The following is a 21,676-nucleotide window of genomic DNA, read 5'->3' as shown; positions in this document are numbered from 1 at the left end:
TAGAAATTGGTGAAATGTACATAGACTATCGGTTAACTCTAGATTGCTGAGTTAGCCAAGACTGGGAATGAACAATGCTGAAAATAATGAATTACGGAAAAATCAGGTTTTTTTTAGGATTTAATAGTCAACAAACGCAAAGTTGACATCATTTAAGTAACAAATGTGTGTTTGTGAGGGTAAGTATATGCGATATTTTTCAAATTAGCTTCCTTGTTGAACAATCGATATATTCTTGTCATGCGCTTGCAGTTATCGGGAAATCGAATGTTTTTCTATCGATGCCTATAGTTAAACGCAGACTTCTCGGCTGTTGTGCAAATTTCGCGATTTCAATTTAATTTAAAAGTGTTATATTTTGCAATTAAAACGCATGGTGTGAAGAGCGGTAAACTCGCTTTTTATTAAAAGAGAGAGTAATTCTGCTTAGGCAGAAATGGAATTGGAGAACGGACGAACTGGTGAGACTTCCTCACCAAAGCCAGACGATGCCGGTATTGGCAACAAAATGGCGTCTTCGTCCGAAAAGCCGATAAATAAAGAAAAGACGGTCGAGCACGAGTTGAAAATAATGGATGTCGAGGGCGCAGTTACAGCGGAAACTACACTTACTATTGAGCTGGACGATGACGATGTGGAAGTCGTCAATGACCCCTCAGTGTCCGAATTGCCGACGGTATTAATTGATAACGAGCATGAGAAGAAATCAACGGAGGATCCGCTGGAGGATGAGAAAGCGTCCACAAAGACAGAGCCCAGCAGTGACGTTGAAAGTACAGGCTCTTACAATGGACCCGATCCTATGGGCCTACTGGAACGAATTGATTCAAGCAAGGAGGTGGACGATGACGACGAGGAAGAAAGCGCCGATGAGGCAAGCAGCAGTGGCTCGCGTCGCATTAGCCGCAGAGAGCGATGGCAGATTTGGATGAAACGCTGGCCCTGGCTGCTGCACGAGGAGAGCGACGGCGACTACGCCTTCTGTCTCTACTGCAATGTGGTTATAAATGTGAACAAGAAGCTCAAGCATGTACAACAGCACAACCTGTCGCTTTACCACCAGGAGCGTGAGAACAACTACTTAGCCTTTAAGAATAGTGATGATTATGCTCGGCTTGGGTTAGTAGCTATTATTGGTAGCTGCCTTCTCCATAATTACCCATTTCTTCTATTCCCCAAGCACTAGTGAACATGAGGTGAAGCATGAATTTGGCACCGATAACTATGTGGCCGCCATGAAGCAGAAGCGTGCCAACGAAGTGGAGAAGCTAAACAACTTCAATTGGATGCGCTGGTTAAATTGGCATCAGTGGCTCGAGCGAATCCAGCCGGAGGGCACCATTGGCCTGTGCAAGTACTGTAATGTGCGCATGAACGTTGAGTTTGTCTACTTGCGCAAGCGGCACGAGACCAGCAAGGGTCACTGTGAGGCACAGCGGACACATCAGGAGAAGTCAGCGCGTAAACGCAAGCGCAGCGCAAGCCAAGAGGACAATTCAGTTGATGCGGCGTCGGAGCCAAAAGCTCAAAATGAAGACTCAAACGTTATGACTGTCGTTGGCGCCGGCTTAGAGACCACGGATCCCAGTGACTGGTGTGAATTGTTACCAGATACCAATCCTCAGCAATGCCGCTGCACGCTCTGCGACTGTCGCATGGCCATAACGAGCTTTATGCGCCACTTGAAGACAAAGGTGCACTGCAGCAATCTATTTGCACACAAGGGGACTCAGTCGTGCGTAAAATAATTATTCACGGCTTTAGTTTTTAGCTACTAAATTCTTGCTTTTCGTCAGGTCTAAGCTGAATCGAGGCATTTGGGCACAGTATGCAGAACAGCATCCATGGCTAGTGGCCGATCCCACTGATCCCACGCTGGCTTACTGTCATATTTGCTCGAGGCGCTTCATATATGGACATTCTGAAATCAAACGCAAAACTCATGAAAATTCAGAAAAGCATCTGGCTGCGGTGGCTGCCTCAGTTGCTGCTGCAACTGAAGAAGCACGGAACAACGACGAGGAGGAACAAAGCGAACAGGAACAGTCGGAGGCGCAAAGCGAGGGTAGCGACGACGATTATGTTGATGAGGATGACAAGCTCTCCACGACGCCCAGAAGCTCCGCCGAGTATGAATCACCCTCTCTCGTTCTCTGTCTGTGGCAGTATCAGTAGTTATTAAATTCCTTTTATTTCTCAACACAGGCCCACAGAAGTGACTGCCGAGTCGCGCAAGACCAAGCGCGTGGTGCGGCATTTTTGGTGGTTGCGTTACTCCAGAGATCGCAAAATACAGCAGTGCAAATTTTGTCGCGTGCGCTTTAGCAGCGAGTGGGCCAAGGTTCGTCATGAACAAAGCGCTCGCCACCAAAGGCTAATACATCAGTATAAGGTGCGACAGACAGCACGCCGCAAAGAAGCGCGCAAAAAGCATACGGAGGATGCAGGGGGTGAAGCAGCCGAGGACGAGGAGGAAAACGACGAGGAGCAGAGCAATGCTGATTCAGCAGCAGTTGCTGAGGGCAATAACTCTGAAGTTAGCAATCAACCCAAAGTGACCAACAAAGCGGCACACAAGCCCGTGCCTGCCACCATGCAAGGCAAGGTGATGGTCTGGAAGGATCGCTTTCCATGGCTCTCTTGGAAGCGGAGCGAACCGCGTCACAACTACGGCTGGTGTAAGCTGTGCGAGGTGTCTGTCTTCTTGCCCAGCTTCAAGTACGCCTCAAAGCATCAGCGAAGCACGCGTCATGTTCGGCTACGCTTTGAGCGTAAGAAAGCAGCACGTATGCCACCCACGGATGTAGCGTCTGTGTCCACACCAACAACGCCAGCGTTGGCAACAGGCGAGGCGAAAAATAAAGCCGCAATGGCAGAATTGCAAGCCAAATACGATTGGTTGGAGCCGGATGCCACAGATGAGAATCATTGCCATTGCAAAATATGCGATACTCGGCTGCCCATCAAGCTGTTCTATTTGCGCCAGCACGATGGATCACGCAAACATCTTGAGCAGTTGGAGCGACTTAGAAATAACAGCGGAGTCACTTCACTGGGAGTCAACGTTGCGGAACCTGCCGCATCTGTCATGGATATGGACCAGGAGAGCGATGAGGCCCTAAGCTTCAAGTAAGTAAATGAATGCAGCAATTGTACACTATCAATTTAATTGAAGTCCGCTTCTCTCTAGATCAGAGTACAGCACTGGGGAGCAGCCGCCGTCCAAGCGAATGCGTCGTTCGCTGGAGGTGCGTCGCATATTGCGCGTACTGCGCGACTCTGTGGGCAAACGAAACGATGAGCGCAGCCAGTTGGATATGGCTAAGGACATGATATGCTCCTCTTTTGACATTGTGTCGCGTCTCCGTACACTAGAGCGTGAGAACGAATCACCCGTCATAGCATCACGTAATCACGTAGAGGCAAACTCTTTTGCTGCACAGCCACGCGATACCATAGATCTGTTCTTCGAGAGCATAACACAGACCATGAAAACCCTGCCTGGGGATCTAGCAGCCGAGGGCAAGGCCAAAATTATGCAGATCGTTTGCGACTTGGAACTGCGCGGCATGCAGCGGAACGCTTCAGTGCCCACAATCGTCGAACCGGAAGTGGAGACCAGAAGTGAGCTACAGTTAAATGAAACAACAGCGTCATCAACTGCAGAGAATAGCTCAACCAGGCGAACTTCAGATCGCATGACTTTTGAGGAGGTATTGGATGTGCCTCCCGCTTCGCCCGAGTCAGTATCCTCATCTATAACCATTGACGATTTGATGGAAGATTCGCCGGCGCAGTCGAAACAGTCATTGTCTAACGACAACCATATAGCGGGCAATCCATCCGAGTTGACCGTAACGCCCAAGCAGCGCCCTACTATTCGTACCAATCCGAGTCCACCCGCATCAACCGTAACTGTTTCGGCAGCACCGTCTGTTAATGGGCGCGTCAAGGAGGTGCCACTCAACATACGTCGCTACCTGCCCTCCTCCGTGCAGGTTGGCACCTCTAAACAGGACGCCTCGGATGCCCTGCGCATTGTGCCTATTAACAAGCTGACCACACCAAATGCAAATCCCAGCAATGTGCGCAACAGCATGAATAGCGCCGGTCATTCATCGCCCTTGATGCAGCGTAGCGGACAGCAGTCGAACCATGGTACGCCCAATTCAATTGTTATGCACACGCCACCCAATTCCAACTCTAGCGTCCATTCGGACTTGAGCAATGGCACGTCCAGCGGTAGCGGTGGCTCCACGCCCTTGTATCGTAAAATTCGAGTCAACAATGGCACCAGCACCAAGCTAATTACGTTCCAAAACTCTGGACAGCAGAAGCAGCAGTCGCAACAGCATTATCACCAGCTGCAGCCGCACCAGATCAGTCAACAGCAGAAACTGTCCATGCGCTATTCGAGCGGCGGTGGCAGCACAGCGCTTACGCCGGCCCATGTTCAAGCACAGGCGCAGCTGCGAGCATTGAGTGCGAACCGAGCAGTGGTGCGACATCTGCCCGCCAACAACAGAACGACGCAACCATAAGGCTCAGCAGCACGTTTCGTTAAAAGAAAAGTAGGATAAGTAGTTACGGCTTCCCCCCCCAATTGTTTTCCAGCATAACAAAAGCTGTCTAGAAATCAAATTTCGCTTTGCATGTGCATTACATATTCTGTTGAATATTTGCATCACATATTTTAATAGTATATATTGCCTGATTTCGCGAAATTTAAATGGACTCAACTCAACCATCTTGTTCAAATATTAATGCCAGATAGTCTATAATTAAAAAATCTTTTTTTCTCTCGTGTTCTTCGGCATAATACGAACATGATAATTTATAAAAACTCTAAATGGGTTCGTAAATGTCATACGAGCTGTTTGATTGATATGGTTTGCACTCTAGTTAAGTTTACTATCAGTTTTGTCATGTTTATATTAAAAATATCTTAAGTTATATATTAGACTTATAGCACGTACACAACATTTTGACATTGTTCAGTTATACATTTATAAGTATTTCAGCACTTCAAGTATGCATCCGTTTATTTCCTGTAATGACTGCTGTAATTCATACAAATAAAAATGAATTATTAAGGTTAAGGATTCACAAATTGTTCACTTAGTTTTAACATATTCAGTCGTTGGCAGCCGGCGGCGGCAATGCATCATTGCGGCCGCTGTTGCGGCTCAGCCGCGGGCAAACCATTTTGCAGCACCATTGTTTCCGGCCTCTCGTCGCTGGTGATGGTCGACAATTCAATTTCTCGGCGATCCCCAAGGAGCCGTCGTGTCGAGTTGTGCATGAAGGCATTCTCAGGCATCTCATAACCACTGGCAGCGGGTGGCGACGGTGACATCTGGTTAATTGCCGGCGTGCTTATGGCGCTGTTGGTTCTAGTGGTATTCAATTGCTTGCGCTCATTGGCCTCCAGTGCCTCGTCAATTGGGGCGGTGCTCGCATGCAGGGGGAATACGAATTTGACATCGAGAAAACTGCAGAGTTCTTCAATGCCATCCAGAGTGCGATTGAGCTCCTCGTTGCCCTGCTTGCCCATGTGCTGGCGCACAGTGTTTAAATAATTGAACAGCTTGCTGCGCGCTATTTTGATGACAGTCTGTGCGTTCTTTAGCTCCAGGCGCATTAGCTCAGGACTCTGGAATAGCAAACATGGATCGCGTTTGCATTTTATTTAGTTAATCCATCAAACTTACGTCCGCTAGGTAACCATCCATGGCAACGTGATTAACATCTTGTAGCTTGGCCAATGCGGCGGAATTCTCAGCATTACGGGCTTTCATGTAGGTGATATGGCGATCAATGTGGCTGCCGCTGGCAACATTTGAACTTTCGGAACTGGTACGCACACGCTGATTGGTGCCCTGTGACTCTGATGCGGGTGCACCGGCTGCGGGTAAATTGTTGGAAAAGGAAACACAAGAGAACGCATTCGTTGGATATTCGAATTGCTTGGGATTGAGCATATGCAAGGCATGTCGCAGCACCAGATTGACATCCACATGGCTAGGATAGCGCATGAGATATGTCATCGAAGTCGTGTAGTCACTCAACAGAACTGCAAGAAATCAAATGGATGAGCAGCCGCTTTATGCATCTAAGGCATTACGCACGCTTATCCCGTATGTGCACCAGCATAGCCACCAGTATGTAGTTGGGCAGATCAAAGCGATCGCTGTCCGCGAAGATGGCATCCCACAGCAGCAACAGATCCAGCAGCATAAACTCGCGCCCAAAGAGCAGGCGCAGCCAGCGGCTGATAATTGGAAAATGTTGAGATTTTTAGCGTGCTTCAATGGCGGCCACTTACATGCCAAATATATGCAATGGTATTTCCATTTTGAGCAGATAATGATGTAAATGTTGATCCTGCTTGGCCAGTATTTTATCACGTATGAAATTCAGCTGACTGATAACCTCAACCTCTGATTGTGGCTCAGCGTCAGCGCCCGAGAGCTGTAAAAACGACAATTAATACTTGAAATAAATAAGAAATTGATTGCAATGGTTCACCTCGTCCAATGTTTGCATCTCCATGTGGCCGTCGGGTGTGGGTACTATGCTGGTAACGCGGTAGTACGACTCCACCGAAGACATTAGGCGGGAGAAGATGGAGCTATCAAAATGAGAAAGAGATGATTCCAACGGCCAAAACGAATCCAAGTGCATAACTCACTAGGTGTCCGCCTCGAGAAATGCCGGATCTAGCACATTCAACAATGTCTCATTTATGTTCGTCTTGGCAATCTCGCTGAAGTGCAACATCGACTGATGATCGCTGTAGAGCACAAATATAATGGGCGCCAAGATCTCATGCATGCCCTGGCGATAGCACATATACGGATGCTCCCGTGCATAGTAGAAGAGTATGTTCGTCATGGCATTTTGTATGAGGGGCTTGCGAAAGAAGTCGACACCCGGAAAAGTGCGCACCACATCCTGACGTATGACCGCGAATAGCTCCTGATCGCTAAAGTATTGATTCCAGATGCTCTGTGTGGATTGCGATAATGGATCATCGTCTTCGGGTCCCACTAGCTCGTGAGGATTACGTACATAGTCCATACGAAACTTATCGTATCTGCAAGAGCAAGAATTTATTTGCTTTATTGTGCAATCAGCATATACTTCTCGACTCACCGGCTGCGTTGCTGCTCACGCTGGCTGTGCCAGCTGCGATGATCTGCGTTTAACACTCGCAGCAGGAGCGCCCAATGGATGCTGCGAAACTTTGACATTTTCAGTTGCCCCCTGAAGGCAGCTAAGCGCAAGGCTTCTGGGTTCTCATCCAAATTGGCCAGCAATTGTGACCATTCCTGTCTATATCGCTCCACAGATGTCATGGCGTTACCTTTGTTAACAACAGGTTCTATTATGGCCCTACCCGTTTCCTCTCGTATGCTTGTTTTTATGGCTGCTGCTGCGTCTGCCTTTGACGTCGGCATGTACAATTTAATGGCTTCTATGCCGCGAACTGTCATTGCTTTGTTGCTGGCTGTGCGCGAATTGTAATTGAGAGCATATTCCGCATGCCCGATCGCGCAAGAAACAATTTAATTTCAAAATACTATATAGCAATATGAGTGGTTTACAAAACAAAGCAGATTAAATTTGGCAACATTTGTGAGATAAGGGTGCAAGTGTGACCGAATGTCCATAACAATTTATTACATTTTAAAAGGTCTGGCAAGCTCCCAAATGCTCCCCTAGTTTCGATAGTTTTTGCCATATCGATGTTAACGAAAGAATCGTTTTAGAATTTTTGTCATATGCAAAACCGTTACAGTCAATATTGGTTATTTTGATCGGCATAATTTTTTGAAATCCAATTTGAAATTTCTTAAGGTGCTGTAAGGTGTAATGAACATTCATCCAAATAGCGCTATAACAAAAAAATCCGATTCACAATTCAAATTCAAGAACATTATAAATATGTATTCTCTTTTAGAGACTGCAAAAAATATCGTCACAACGATAGTACGCCTATCGTTTGTCCATTTGAACTTAAAACCGTTATATCATAATTGGTAAATGCCAAAACTGTGCTGAACATTTTCAAACACAATTAAGAAAGAAGAATTTTATAAATCGAAAAAAATGTGTATGTATGCGCAACGCTTACAGTCACACACACACACACACACACTCACATATTGAGGTCAATGCTTGTATCAGCGCTTCATACACAGCAAATTATCGATTATAATGTTCAACCGTCAACGAAACTGACAAACCAGGAAATACAGAAAATAACAATAAACAATGCCGCGCCGGCGCAGCAGCATTAGCGGCATTAGCATAAGCAACAGTTTCGGCAAAAGTGCGACCCCATGCTAAAAAAAAAATAAGAAAAAAATAAAACAGATTGCAAATAACCTGCTGACTTTAGTTTATCGCATCAAAACTCTTCTATTTATAATGTATTATGCTATGGCCATTGGCTGGAAGCTAAGTAAGACGGTCAATGCCGTTTTTTGATCTAGTCTTGAGTAATTTTTCTAACATGTTGTTGGGCCATTTTAAACTTGACCCAATGAATACGCCAGCTGCAGCTACAACAATTTACGCTGGGTGGCCGCCTGCTCAACGGTGCGTACCCAGCGTAAATGTGCTTATGAATGAATGTTAAGTGTTGTCAACACGAGAACTCTAACCGCAACGTGCTCAGGGCCGGCTGTTACATAACACAAAGCACAATTGCATTGAACCATGAAATGCAATTTGACTGCCTTAAATTCAAATCACATGCCGACAACTTGCTCGAGGTTGTTTCCTGGCTGTCTTTTTGTTACTTTTTTTTTTTCTTTATTCTTTTGCATATGCACAAAATATTAAGCGCACACTTTGGCCAGTGCTTGTAGCGCAACCAAAACTTCGAGGTGCACACACTTGCACGCACACGCAGGCACAAGAAGAAGCATGCACACAGCAAGTATACGCCGCATTGGCTTCGATTTTATTTTCTCGGTCAAAGTCAATGTCAATGCAAATGCGAATTGCGAAGACTCAGTGGCTGCCATGGAGACGCATTAATTAACTAATCTATTGGGTCTCTTTTTTTTTTTTTCATTTGATTTTTTAATATTTTTTGCTTGTTGCTCTTTGTTTTTTTTTGTTTTTTTGTTGTCGATTTTCGTGCAACGGTCTAATGCGAACACGTTTGTATATTGGCCGCTTATCAACGGCGTTTGCTTTTTGGCCTGAGAACTTGTTTTTCTTTGGGCCCTGTTACAGTTTGCTTTAGCTGCTTAGCATTTTGTATTTCCTGATGTTTAATCAACCAACAGCTGAGCCAGCAATCAATTGAATAGATGGGTTTTTCGATTTTTAAATGTTTATTTTTTTTACTCATTTTTTTTTGGTTGGGTTTTCGGCTTGGTTTCTTCTTTGGGGCTGCGGCCGCATGACGCAGCGAGGTGAACTTCGATTTTGCGCGACTTTGGCCTTTTTATATGACTTTGTATCCATTTACATATTTTCGTAGTGGTCGAGTCCACTTCTTTAATATGCTAACTTATTTATTTTCAAATATTTGGATTCCTTACAGTTACATTTGCAGGTCGCTTGCTCGATACGCGGAAGACAAAGGGCGGAAGTAGCCCAACAAGTCCATGTCCAATGCCTCTGGCCTGTAATAATCGACTGAAATAAATAATAATTTTGTTAGATAGCAAAGCCTGCGGCGATGCCTTATTTAAATATATAATATATGCATATTCTATGTAATATTCTATATGTTAATTCTAAGTTCAAACCAATGTCAAGGTCCGCTATAAAAGAAGAAAACTTGTTCTAGTCAAACGAATCCCGCAATGCTGAGCAATAAATCAAACGTGGAATATCATTAAACTGACTATAAACCTAAATATTAGTGCCATTAAATGCTATGATGGACATACTCCAGATATTTTAGCTATGGCCTTGTCTTCAGCGTGTATTTGTTTTTAGTTAACTTTAGTAACTGGCCCAACTGGTTTAGTCCAGACACTTTAAGGGCCGCTGTCCATCGATCAATATCAATACAATTCTGAGTATTTTTTTTTGTTTCACTATGAACACAACTAGACGAGCTGTATGTATTTTTGTGTGTACACACACAGACATTTGTGCATATTTAATATAACAAGAATTCAAAAATTTAATATTAGAAATCCCGAATTAAATTCTAAGTGGCTTGGCTACCACTGGCCCAGGCTCTCAATATACATACATACATATTTAAAACACGAATCAGGTTCTGCGGATTGTCTGCGATCCGCCTCTGAATTCTAAACAGCATGCGGTTTTGAACCCTATATCCATATGCCAAACATGATCGAGTTGTTAATGAAAATAGTAAAGGTTTTTTTTTTTTTTTTTTGGTCAAGCTCTTAGCCAGCACCCAGCAACGGCTCGAAGACGGAGCGTATACGGAAACGATGCCAATAAAAACTGGGAAAGAATAATTTCAGACGTAAAGTTGTATATGCCGCGGGTTTTTGGCACGTGATCAATTTGCTAATATGCTCGGGCAGCTACTCCATTTTTTACCCAATTTTGCATTCATTTGAGTTTTATTTTTTCTTAACAGGTTTCTCGAAAACAAAACCCATTAAAGTTCTAGAGAAAATTGGAAAAAGTCAAATATATGAGAAAAAAAAGTGTTTGCACATTTTTCTCACCTAAAATCGAGATAGTGTGCGCATTATTATTGTGAATATTCTTAAATTTAGTTTGAATAAAACTCGATTACCAAATTGATCGTTTATGTGAGACGAGCACCAGATAATGGTTTGTTGGAAGCTTCGCATTTGTGTCTTTTGTTCATGAACTTTGGCACTTGGGCATATTTGAAAATATAAGTACCAAATGCTTAGCATTACAACTAATTAATGTTGCTTCACATTTGGCTGCTCAGAGCAAACTTCAACTTGGTTTCAAGTATTATGTGAGAGACTGTACCCGATTGGGTACCTAAATAGCATCACGCATGGCCTTAACTTTACATAGCTTTGGGTACTTTTTATGACTCTCTGCAAATACATGTGTGAATGTATGTATGTATGATTGTATATTTGTCTGTGTGCACATAAGAATCGTGTCTTTAATTGAGCTCTAATGGATTTGATTTGTTCTGGCCTACCTTTTGGATCGTTCAACCCAATGAATGCCTGATGCTTGTGTGCTGGATAATCTTTAGATAAAGAAACATGTTCTACAGCAAAAAGTTGTTATGCGACATCCAGCTTGTTTGTACATTTGGTTTTATTTGTTGCAACCCTTTTGTGTGCTGTGTTTGTTTTGTCTCAACAGATTTACACGGCACATTTGATGCGTATTGTTGACTTGAACGTGTGACATTGCGTACTTCCTGTGGCTGTGTCTCATTGCGCAATTTACATAAGCATTTGACTTGAAGCGATCCAGCCTGAATTAGGTTTTCACGCACCTTAGACTTGGAAAGGCAGCCTTTGGCTTGTCGTCTTATTGATCTGTGCATTTGCAATTTTAGTTTTAAATTTTTTATGCACGTCCCGCGGGCCGCATTTCAATTAACTTGCCTTACAAATAGTTCAAGCAACACATAACATTTTACATAATAAAAAGGAGAAATCTGTAAGATTAGTCGAACGTAGGATACCCTATATCAAGCTGTGAGCGGGCATCAAGCCAAGGTTGAATCCCTATAGCTTTGACAAAATATTCCCATGGCGAAGGGGCAGGTATTTCAAAAGTGAACGGTTCCGTTTTTGTATATACGATCTGAGTATCTTTATCTTTATCTATGCGAAATTTGATGGCTTTAGGCAATTATAGGTTGCCAGATACGCTCAAAAAAAGTAATCTCAAAAGCGATATTTATCGATTTCATGGCGGTAAGCAGGATTATCGATTATCGACGAACCCTTGTGCGGCCTTCTACTGCTAATATACTCACCTTTGCAACACGTACAGGGTATAAACACAGAGTGAAATTGATGTCAAGCCAAAAGGTTAAACAGGCGCTGTTGTTAATTGTGAGTTAACTAAATAACAGAGTTGTTTTGGATAATTGACTTGGTTCAAGAACTCGCAAATGTTCTTGGCTTCACCTTGGCTGCTTTGTTGGCTAAACACGATTCTTTGTGCATCTTATAGATGGGGCTTGTTTCTTTAATATATTTTTGTATTTTTTGGTTTTTTAATGCTGCAAGTCATTAAGTGTTTTGGCAGCGACATGGCCATTAGCTGCTAACTGCTGGCAGCCTTTCAATTACTCTCAGGAAGGCTAAGACCTCTTCGAGGGGTTACATTTTATGTTGATGTTGCATACACTAAATGTGCTGCACAGTGGCACAAAAGTAGACATCGCAAGCTGGCTAAATATTTTCGATTTAGCATTAATATTATTATTCGGTTTGATCTAATTTGCTTTTTAGGCACGTCCTCCAAATACCCTGCTCTTTATTTTATAGATTAAGTTTCATTCAGTTAAAAAATACACAAAGAGCTGATATTTCATTCAGCAAGTGCATAAAACAAGTTGAATGCCCCATTTAATGAGCATTTATTCAATATTTGTTTTACGCACACGTGAGCACGTGCTGCAAATTAATGTTTTGATAATGTTGATTACACTATTAAAAGTCGCACATGCGTGAACTTGTAAATGACGCCCAACTCGGCAGACAAACCGGTTGAACACAGTCGACGGCTAGTTAAGTTAGTTGCCAGTTGACAGTTGACAGTAGAGTGTAGAGTAGATGTATGTGCGACTTGACTGTTGCGAGAGCATACTCAACCACACTGTGTGCAACAGTTGGCTGCCACTTGGCGACCTTCAGCTATTGCAGCAGGTTGCAAAATGACAGCTCACCGTGTGGGCCTTTTGACACCTAGAGATAGCCGGGCCCCGTCTGTCCGGATAGTAAACAATTTTAGTGGCCGTCACTAAACAAAATTAGACACAACTCATTTCGACAATAAACATCTGACTGAAAACTGTAAACATTTTTTTTTTCTATTTCTTATTTTTTCTTTTTTTGTTTTTTTTTTTGTTTTTTTGTACTGTCGCGCCACAAGAAATAAGTACAAATAATTATTGGCCCAAGAGGCCTCGGCTTGAGTCTTTGCGGACTTTTGTCACTTTGTGAGTGGCCAAATATTGACGCGGATTAAACAGCAATTAAGTTTGGTCATGAAATGCTTATTTTAGAACTGTAACTAGACCAAAAATCGCCAGCAAACTGTGAAGATTAAAACCAAAAAAAAAAAAAAAAACAGGTCAACAGCTTTTCAGTCATATTTTCACGGCAGAAACTTTGTGGAAACGTCTCGAAAGAGCTGGACGAAGACGTCTTCAGTTATTAAATTTTTTTCAAATAAGTTTTTTCTTGCCATCTTCTTAATTATATTCATATTATTGTGCTTAGAATTGTATGAGTTCATAATATGAATCCCAAGTTATTAATAGAACAAGAATTACCGTTCTATTTTGTATTATAAATATTTTATTAAACATTCTCTAATAACTAAGTCCTTGAGGCTATAGAGAAAAGGGAATCTGGGCTTGAAGTGCGAATCTCGAGATCTGGAAAAGAAGGCTCTAGCCAATTTAAAGTTTCTTCTTATTTCAATAGAAAACAAAATAGACGTTAAAAAATATAAAATTAAATAATAGTGCATAAAGGTGAGCCTAAAACTCTCTTGGAAGTCCTCGTCTTATTGAGAAGGAATGGGTGCGGCCAGAATTATGACTTAAGAGAAAATGTGGGTTAAATTGTCTGTAGATAATGACAAATAACAATATTAATATATATTTATAATTAAATCTATGTAAGACAATAATAATAATTATAATCAACAACAATAAGTTCTCTTCTATAATGCTACACAATTCTCTAGTAATTTATAGAAAAATCAGAGTTCTATTAAAATTATATTGCATACTTAAAGAATAGACGAAGCACATAGTGTACGTGTATATTTTAAGGCACAAAACATATCATACATATTACTTGAAATTAGAATAGGTTGTTTGAGTCCAACACGCGCCCGCTTTTGCGAGAGACGGCAGTCGCATAAACGCGCAAATACATGTGTGCCACATAAAATTGAAGTAAATCAAGAATTTGATGTGTCAAATGCTGTTATTAGCCAGTTGGCATGCATATTAAAAAGTAAATGAAATACGCCAAATGACAGCTAAAACAAGTTAAGCAGCCAACGCGCTCAACTTGACCGATAGGTGGATAGTGCATGACCTGCAGCTAAAACTAAAACTGAAACCGAAACCGAAATTGCCGACCCTGTTGAGTAAGCCAAAGTCGCGAGCGGGCAGATAAGAAGAGTCCACGGTAAAAAAAAAAACAAAAAAGAAAACGAAAAAAAAAATGTTGTTGGGCAACTTTGACGCGAGAGTCCGGGCCTGAAGAGGCCTACGTGAGTTCGGCCAAATAGACGAGACGTCGAGTGCATGGCTAAATGCTAATTTCATGACGGTTCATGGCTTCTGCCCCGCTCCACCCGCAACAACAACTGCTTTTCACGAAAACTCAATTGCGGTTACATACAATTTACTTAGCCGCCTTTATCTAAATCGGTTTACTTAATATTATGCCCAAAATCAGCCTCAGCCACGCGTCGTGCATTAAGCCAAAATGAATAAAATACAAAAAAAAAATCACATAAGCGAGTCAGCGCAACCGCTGCCCCGATCCCAAAGACAACGCTCGTCACAGCCCAAGAATTGCCAACGAGCCGTAGACAGAGCCGAGCCGAGCGGATGACCGAGTGTTCATAAAATCGGCTTTAAAATTCGGTGTTGTTAACTATTTGAGGCACTGTTGTTCGTCAGCATTGGAGCACCAAAGCCGAACTCTCAGCTCTTCGACTTCGCTGTTGTAGATCGGGTGTGTGCGAATATATATACAAATATATATATATATATATATATATATATATATATATATATATATCAATTTTGAACTAGCCTAGCTTAAAAACGCTCTGCGACTCGTTCCGTACTATCATACGCCGTGCATTCTTTGCGGATCGTGGATGTGCCGTGTGTGTAGCCATATAAACAAATATCGAACATCCTTATAGGGATGCTTAACGAACTATTGAGTGCGTAATTCGTAACTCGTAATTGGTGTGTGGTGATAATTGAAAAGCAATTAATCTCTAAGCGAAGGAGCTCTTCAACACGAACGGAATTTACCTGTGCATCAAATATATATATAAACATATACATACATATCTCTAGTCGAGTACAACAAAGGTGAGTGTATGCCCAATGCAGAAATATTAGAACAATATTCTAATGCAACAAAAGGATTTTACATATAAAAGCAAAATGGCAAATTTGTTTTGTTTTTATAAAAGCAGCAACACAAAAGATTAAACGGAAATATTAAATTTAAGCATTGGCATTTATTTCCATATAATTGCCTGCGCTTATTGAAATATTTGCGGAAGTAACAAAAAAGAGAAGAAGAATCATAAAACGCGTCAAGAAGCTAGCACAAGAGTTTCACAAACAGCTTCAATAAACAAATTCGAATCAAGCGAATCGATTTCGAGCAACAAACTGTTTTGTGAATCATCCACAAGTAGGAAATCGCCGAGCAAAGATCGCAGCTATGGAGCGCGGATTACGCGTTAAGAAAGAGAATCAAATAATTAATAAATTAATAAGTGAGGCATCACGTAGCATTAATAACAAAAATTATGCTAGCCTTAAAAAGCATAGCTAAAGTCCGAATAGAATTCTATAAATTATGCAGATGAGCAGCTAGATTTCATATCAGACTCATGATATATAAAGGTTTCAGAGGGGACCATGGGGCGTATACGCAATGAGCAATTGCGCCATTGTTCTGGGGCGGCTCTTTTTAAAATATTTCTTTTTTTGAAATTCAATTTCTTTTGCGCACGCCTTATTTATGAATGCGACACAAGCCCAGCGTATGGCATATAGTATCGGTCCGTGTATAATGAATATTGATGCCACGCATAATGCGAACTGGGCATAGCTATAAACACATTAGAGCTAACCATGCATATAGAACGGTGGCCGGCTAAAGTCACGTTCCACTCCCCAACTGTGACTGGTCGCAGTCGCCGATTGCTATGCCAAAGGTGTCGTTAGTTGCGTCCGCTAAGCAAATCGATCAATGGACGTATGCACACAGTCATAGCGAAAGATATCGATACAGCTACAGATACAGATACAACTACAGATACAGATACAGAAGCATTCAGCACATTGAGCGTGGCTCTAAGATTTATTATTATTATTGCCATTGTGGCTGCAACGTGATTTTTGGTTGCTGTGCAAATGCAAAAGTAGCCAAATACCTATTAATACGATCCATTGATTTATAAACCTCAACCCAGAAAAAAAAGAAAAGAAAAATACGAGCCACAACTCAAGCGCAAACCTCAAGTTTGTGGCCAAACTTGTTGTCATAAGCTAGAACCTTGATCCCAAAGCAAGTATCAAATATATTTATGTATATATATATACAATCAGATATATGTATATAAGCCAAACAAAAGCAGTTTCTTGAATAGGTAATCTGTTCTTGGTTATTTAACTATGCTAATAATTCCGGTAAGGATGGCTGCTTGCGATGTGCCTCAACTTAGACTGAAACAAGGTTGGCCAACTTCTCAACATATTATTGGCATTGATATTGCCCGAAACTTGTTTCGATCGCATATAAATATTTTGATAATATGCCGCACAGTCCATGTCAGACAATAGCAAACTGCGTTCTCTTCTAGAACCCACTCTTCGAGGTAGGCATACAAATTCAGACTTTGTCTGGCCGATGCACTCGCTGACTCTGCTGCATGATAAAGTTAATTTTATTAATTAATTCGCATTGGCTGCGAAGTTGCAAATTGCACATGGCACGGGCCAAAGTTGCAGGTGAATGCTTGCCCTGGCTATTGTAAAAAAAAAAAATTATATATATATGCATATAAATATATACATATATATATATATTTGCAGCTAAGAAAATTGTATTCAAGTATTTGCTTATGTAATTTGTCGCAAATGTAAAACCGAAACGCTTCTGTTTTCAATGTCAAGGGTTCTTTGGTATTTGTTTTTTATTTTGGCGAAATATTCAACTGTGGGCTTTTGCGCACCTGTAATTCAATTTGCGATTAAGTGGCTGCGGCTTTAACTTGACATTGGAGCAGAGTCGAGTTATTGACTTGAAAACTGGCTGAGAGAAAAAAAAAATCACATAAGAACAATTTTTCGCGTTTCAAATGTGGCTATGAACAGCATGCATATGCTATGAGGTCAACCGGTTGTCGATTCTAAAGAAGCTGCCAACTGTCTGCCAATGCCAGTTGCCTCCCCTTTAGCTCCCTCCAATTCCCCTAACCAACCAGCCAGCCAGCAAGTCAAGCGTTTAAGCCCAAAATCACACAAGCACTTGAGAACAAGTCGGGTAGCTGGCTGCAGCTGGCTATGTTGCATGCTGCGCGCGGCACACATTGCAACTGCAATTATCAATTTAATTTGAACAACAAATTCTCACACGGCCAATGTCAGCGAGTCTTGAATATTTAAGTGGCCAAGTGCTTTGGGCCAAGTGCCTCAGATGCAGCCAAGCCAAGCCAATGCAACATGCCGTGCAGCACACAAGAAGTCACAATCTGAGTGTCTGTTTATTGCTGTTGTTGTTGCAATGATTATCAAAAGATGGCTCAAGTTTGGTGCAAAGGTGTCGTATATCGAATCGAGCACCACGTGTCGTATGAGCAATGTCAAATTAAAGCTATGAATGTCTGAACTTTGCATTGTTTTGCCTATTAACAAATGTACCTCACGGCCGTGTACTAATTAAAAACGACTGCATTAGAATTGCGAATTCAAATGGAATTTTTAGCTGGCATTAAGTTTAAAAAGCCTACCCCAAGGCATTGTATGGAGCGCTTACATTTAAATTGTATGCATTTCGTTTATGTAGATGATATACACATTAGTATGCGTAATTGCTTATGAAAGATGTTTTTCGCTCTAGAAACCAATTCAATGCGAATTTGACTATTGATTGCTCGTTGAAGCCAACAGAATTGTGCTTGAATGTTGCTGTTTTTGTTTTATTTTATTCATTTCTTATGCGTTGCTCTTTGTTTTCATTTTGTGGCGATTTGCTTCCGGTTCGCTTTTTGGCTTGCCTTTGTATCGATTTTTTGAGTAGCAGCTGAAGTAGCACAACTATCGAAGGTCGTTGGTAATGAGGCAGCTGCCTAAAGCTGGTCCATAATTAGCCGAGCAGCTGGAAGGCGGGTGGCAGGTGATAAGCATGGCGGGGGGTGGGCCTGTGGGTTGCCATTTATGAAGAAAGCCAAGAGACATGCTCCGCATAGCAAATCAGCCTGCTTTGCATCTGAAAGCTGCACACACACACACACACACGCGAATACATAATAGAGCTGTCAACAACTGGCTCTGACAGGCCATTAATAAGGAAGCAAACTATGGAGATGATTCATTTCTATTCCGTAAACATACAGGCCACCATAAATACTAAGCTGTGAGCTTTGATCTTTTGCAGATGGCACCGAACATAATAGGCAGCACCTTCATTTTAGCCGAGACGGCCATTGCCGACACGAACAACAACAAGATGTCAACAACAACAACAACAACAACGGCTGCAGCAGCACCTGTTAAGGCAGCGCCCGCCAAGCTGGCAAGCCCTGTGTCAGCTGTCGCTCCCCAAACGGATGCAAAGCCGGCAGCAGCAGCAAAGCCCTTCAAGGCCGAAATTGTGTATCACAACATTGTGCTCTTCATAATCTTGCACTCGATGGCACTGTATGGACTCTATTTGATACCAGCCGAGGGCGCTTACCTCGAGATACTGCCCAGTGAGTGGCCGCTGTGCCTGTTAGCCGGTTAGCCGGTCAGGCGGGTCAACTAGACCACTAATTGGTTGTTCTATCTATTCCAGTTTATCTGTTTACGTTCTTGGGCGGCTTGGGCATAACCGCTGGCGTGCATCGGCTGTGGTCGCACAAGGCCTACAAGGCGAAAATGCCGCTGCGCATCTTTCTGATGCTGTGCCAGTCGTTGGCCTTCCAGAACAGCATCTGGGAATGGACGCGGGATCATCGTGTGCATCACAAGTTCACCGATACAAATGCCGATCCACACAATTCGCGACGCGGCTTCTTCTTTGCTCACATGGGCTGGCTGATGTGCAAGAAGCATCCCGATGTTGGCAGCAAGGGCAAACAGATTGATATGAGCGACATTGAGGCCGATCCCGTTGTGATGTTCCAGAAGAAGTGAGCTCCAGCAGTCCGCTTAGTTTGAATGAGCAGGATTCTAACTTTCACTCTCTCTCTCTCTCTCTCTCGTTTCCTTTACCCCATTCAAACAATTTTAGATACTATTTTGTTGTGATGCCTATTTGCTGTTTTGTTCTGCCCATGCTGTTGCCATACTATCTGATGGGCTCCTCGTTGAAGGTTTGCTTCTTCAGCTGCTCCATGCTGCGCTATTGCCTGTCTCTGCACGGCACCTGGCTGGTGAACAGTGCGGCCCATTTCTATGGCATGAAGCCGTACGATGTGAACATTAGCTCCGTCAACTCCAGACTGGTCTCAAACATCACCTTCGGCGAGGGCTGGCATAACTATCATCATGTCTTCCCCTGGGACTACAAAGCAGCCGAGCTGGGCACCTACAATGGCAACTGGACCACGGCCTTTATCGATCTGATGGCCAAAATAGGTAAGTCATTGGCCAAACCGTATAAAGCTTAGCGATCTAATGCCACAATATTCCCTCAATATAGGCCAAGCCTATGATCTGAAGTTCGTCTCCAAGGAAATGGTCTATAAGCGGGTCATGCGCACCGGCGATGGCACCCACATTGCCGCCATGCTGGATGCCAATAATAATAACAGCAGCGAAGTGCCCACAAATGAGCTGGTGATGCATTTGGATCATGATCTGGAGGAGAATGTCATCTGGGGTTGGGATGATAAAGACATTAGCGAGGAGGATCGCAAAAGCGCCTCAATTGTGAACAGTGTCCTAGAAAGTAAACAGGATTAGAAAAAAAAAAAATGTTAATGATTGCGTCTCTGATGCGTTTAATGCCCCTAACATATTGATAATTATGCGCGCCTCTCAATGGTCTTGAAAATTGGAACTTTTAACATTTCACAATAATATTCATATAATTGTCCATGCCCCAAACATGGTGTTGGTTACAAGCTTACAACAAATTTAACCAGAGAGTCCGCTTCAAGTCGAACTGTTTACATGGCTCAGCAGCGCATCGGGCGCAATGATAGAAATGGCTTCAATTCCAAAAAAAAGAAAAACAAAACAAAACAAAATAACAAACAAACCGGAACATATTCGAGATAAGTCCAAATTTGTAAGAAACAAAAAACAACTAACAAAAGCAGCTCTTTTTAAACGTTTTTTTTACCACTTTATTACATGCAAATATTGTTCTATGATGAACACTTGACCCTATAAATATTGTAACATATATGTTTTAATGACGCAAGAGGTTCTAGAGTTAACTGTACTTAATAAGGTTTACCCATTAAGTCTCGTAATTCTCGATTGGAGAGTGTAAATTGTTTTTAGTTATTAGGTGTGTAGGATATTAAGCATTAAGACTATTTGTATATTTAATCACAACAATTGTAGAAGAACAAAATTCGAAAAACAAATCGCTAAAATTCCAAAAAAAAGAAAAAATATCAAAAAAAAAATATATATATATAACGCTGTCTTTCGTGTTACACTTAGTCACGGGATTTAGGCACAGTCTGGCAATCAAATAAAACGGTTTTCTTTTTGCACATTTACAGGAAACTCTATATAATATTCTTAAAAGTGCCCTGTACTCGGGGGTCAAATGGTATATCTTCCTAAGTTCCCTTATATGAATCCCAGAACAGCATGTAGAGTAGAGTCGATAACTCCTCAGATAACATCCTCGTTTGTCGAGATTCGATTAGCAGGCATATTTTTTAAAAGAGCTGTAGAGAATCCAGATTGGTTTCTAGTATTAGTACACACAAATAAAAGATATATTATTTTATGAAAGTCTTCACGCTAAAATCAAAATTAATAATAAATGTAGAAAATATTCAAGAGTGAGATTTAGCCAAGGCAAAGAGTATCTGCTGGTCGTGCACTCCGCTGCTTGTATATTACAGTTAGAATCACATTAGGCAGGCATTATAATTATTATTAATAATTTTTTTTTCAGGTTTTGCTTGAAAACCTTATTCGTGGTTTCTTTTTGGTTGATTGGGAAGTACCAATAGCTTAAGTGTCATTGTTGTCATTGTTGTTGTTGTTGTTGTTGTTGTTGTTGCCATTGTTGTAGTTATGGCTATCGTTGTTGTTAATAAAACTAGTTGTCTTTGTGTTGTTGCTTTAGACGCGCGTGCACCCATACATTTTTAATGAGCTGCGCAAAAAAAAAGAAGAAAAATACAAAAACTCGCATATTTATCATTTAAAGGTCTTATTGAGTTTTAGAAAACGTATTTTTAGAACTGACGCAAAATTATTCAACTCTGTGTTGGACTTAACATAAATAATTAATTAAATAAAAACCTAAATTTTATAATTTAATTAACATTCTAGCCATAAATTTGTATTTAACAATTTATTAAAGTTTGCGCAAGCTGT

General features: G+C 41.9%; 3 protein-coding genes and 1 long non-coding RNA gene across 5 annotated transcripts; 2 read left to right on the top strand and 2 right to left on the bottom strand.

Moving 5' to 3' along the window:
* Positions 1-273: 273 nt before the first annotated feature.
* Su(var)3-7 (Suppressor of variegation 3-7) lies at positions 274-5,099 on the top strand. Of its 2 annotated transcripts, none has more exons than XM_002056062.4 (5): positions 274-1,119; positions 1,181-1,735; positions 1,797-2,129; positions 2,206-3,129; positions 3,191-5,099. In XM_002056062.4, the coding sequence occupies exons 1-5, from the start codon at positions 437-439 to the stop codon at positions 4,539-4,541; spliced, it is 3,846 nt and encodes a 1,281-aa protein (XP_002056098.1). In that variant the 5' UTR covers positions 274-436; the 3' UTR covers positions 4,542-5,099. The 2 variants fall into 2 exon arrangements, with proteins under 2 accessions (XP_002056098.1, XP_015025891.1); XM_015170405.3 differs by having other exon boundaries at positions 3,176-5,099.
* TBC1D5 (TBC1 domain family member 5) lies at positions 4,929-7,663 on the bottom strand. Its single transcript, XM_002056061.4, has 7 exons — positions 7,156-7,663; positions 6,692-7,096; positions 6,529-6,631; positions 6,326-6,471; positions 6,129-6,271; positions 5,712-6,073; positions 4,929-5,653 (listed from the first exon to the last, which is right to left on the bottom strand). Exons 1-7 carry the CDS (start codon positions 7,494-7,496, stop codon positions 5,165-5,167), a joined length of 1,989 nt encoding a protein of 662 aa, XP_002056097.2. The 5' UTR covers positions 7,497-7,663; the 3' UTR covers positions 4,929-5,164.
* Positions 7,664-9,329: 1,666 nt separating this feature from the next.
* On the bottom strand, positions 9,330-11,476 carry LOC116650355 (uncharacterized). Its single transcript, XR_004303324.2, has 2 exons — positions 11,138-11,476; positions 9,330-9,657 (listed from the first exon to the last, which is right to left on the bottom strand). It is a non-coding gene; the product is annotated as an uncharacterized lncRNA (long non-coding RNA).
* Positions 11,477-15,005: 3,529 nt separating this feature from the next.
* Positions 15,006-20,819, top strand: LOC6632424 (acyl-CoA Delta12-desaturase). The gene is made up of 5 exons (XM_002056060.4): positions 15,006-15,256; positions 18,561-18,876; positions 18,960-19,296; positions 19,398-19,744; positions 19,809-20,819. The coding sequence occupies exons 2-5, from the start codon at positions 18,561-18,563 to the stop codon at positions 20,069-20,071; spliced, it is 1,263 nt and encodes a 420-aa protein (XP_002056096.1). The 5' UTR covers positions 15,006-15,256; the 3' UTR covers positions 20,072-20,819.
* Positions 20,820-21,676: the final 857 nt, after the last annotated feature.

This window comes from Drosophila virilis, chromosome 2, assembly GCF_030788295.1.
Source record: "Drosophila virilis strain 15010-1051.87 chromosome 2, Dvir_AGI_RSII-ME, whole genome shotgun sequence".
NCBI classification, from domain to species: Eukaryota; Metazoa; Arthropoda; class Insecta; order Diptera; family Drosophilidae; genus Drosophila; species Drosophila virilis.
This window is presented reverse-complemented; position numbering and strand designations above follow the sequence as displayed.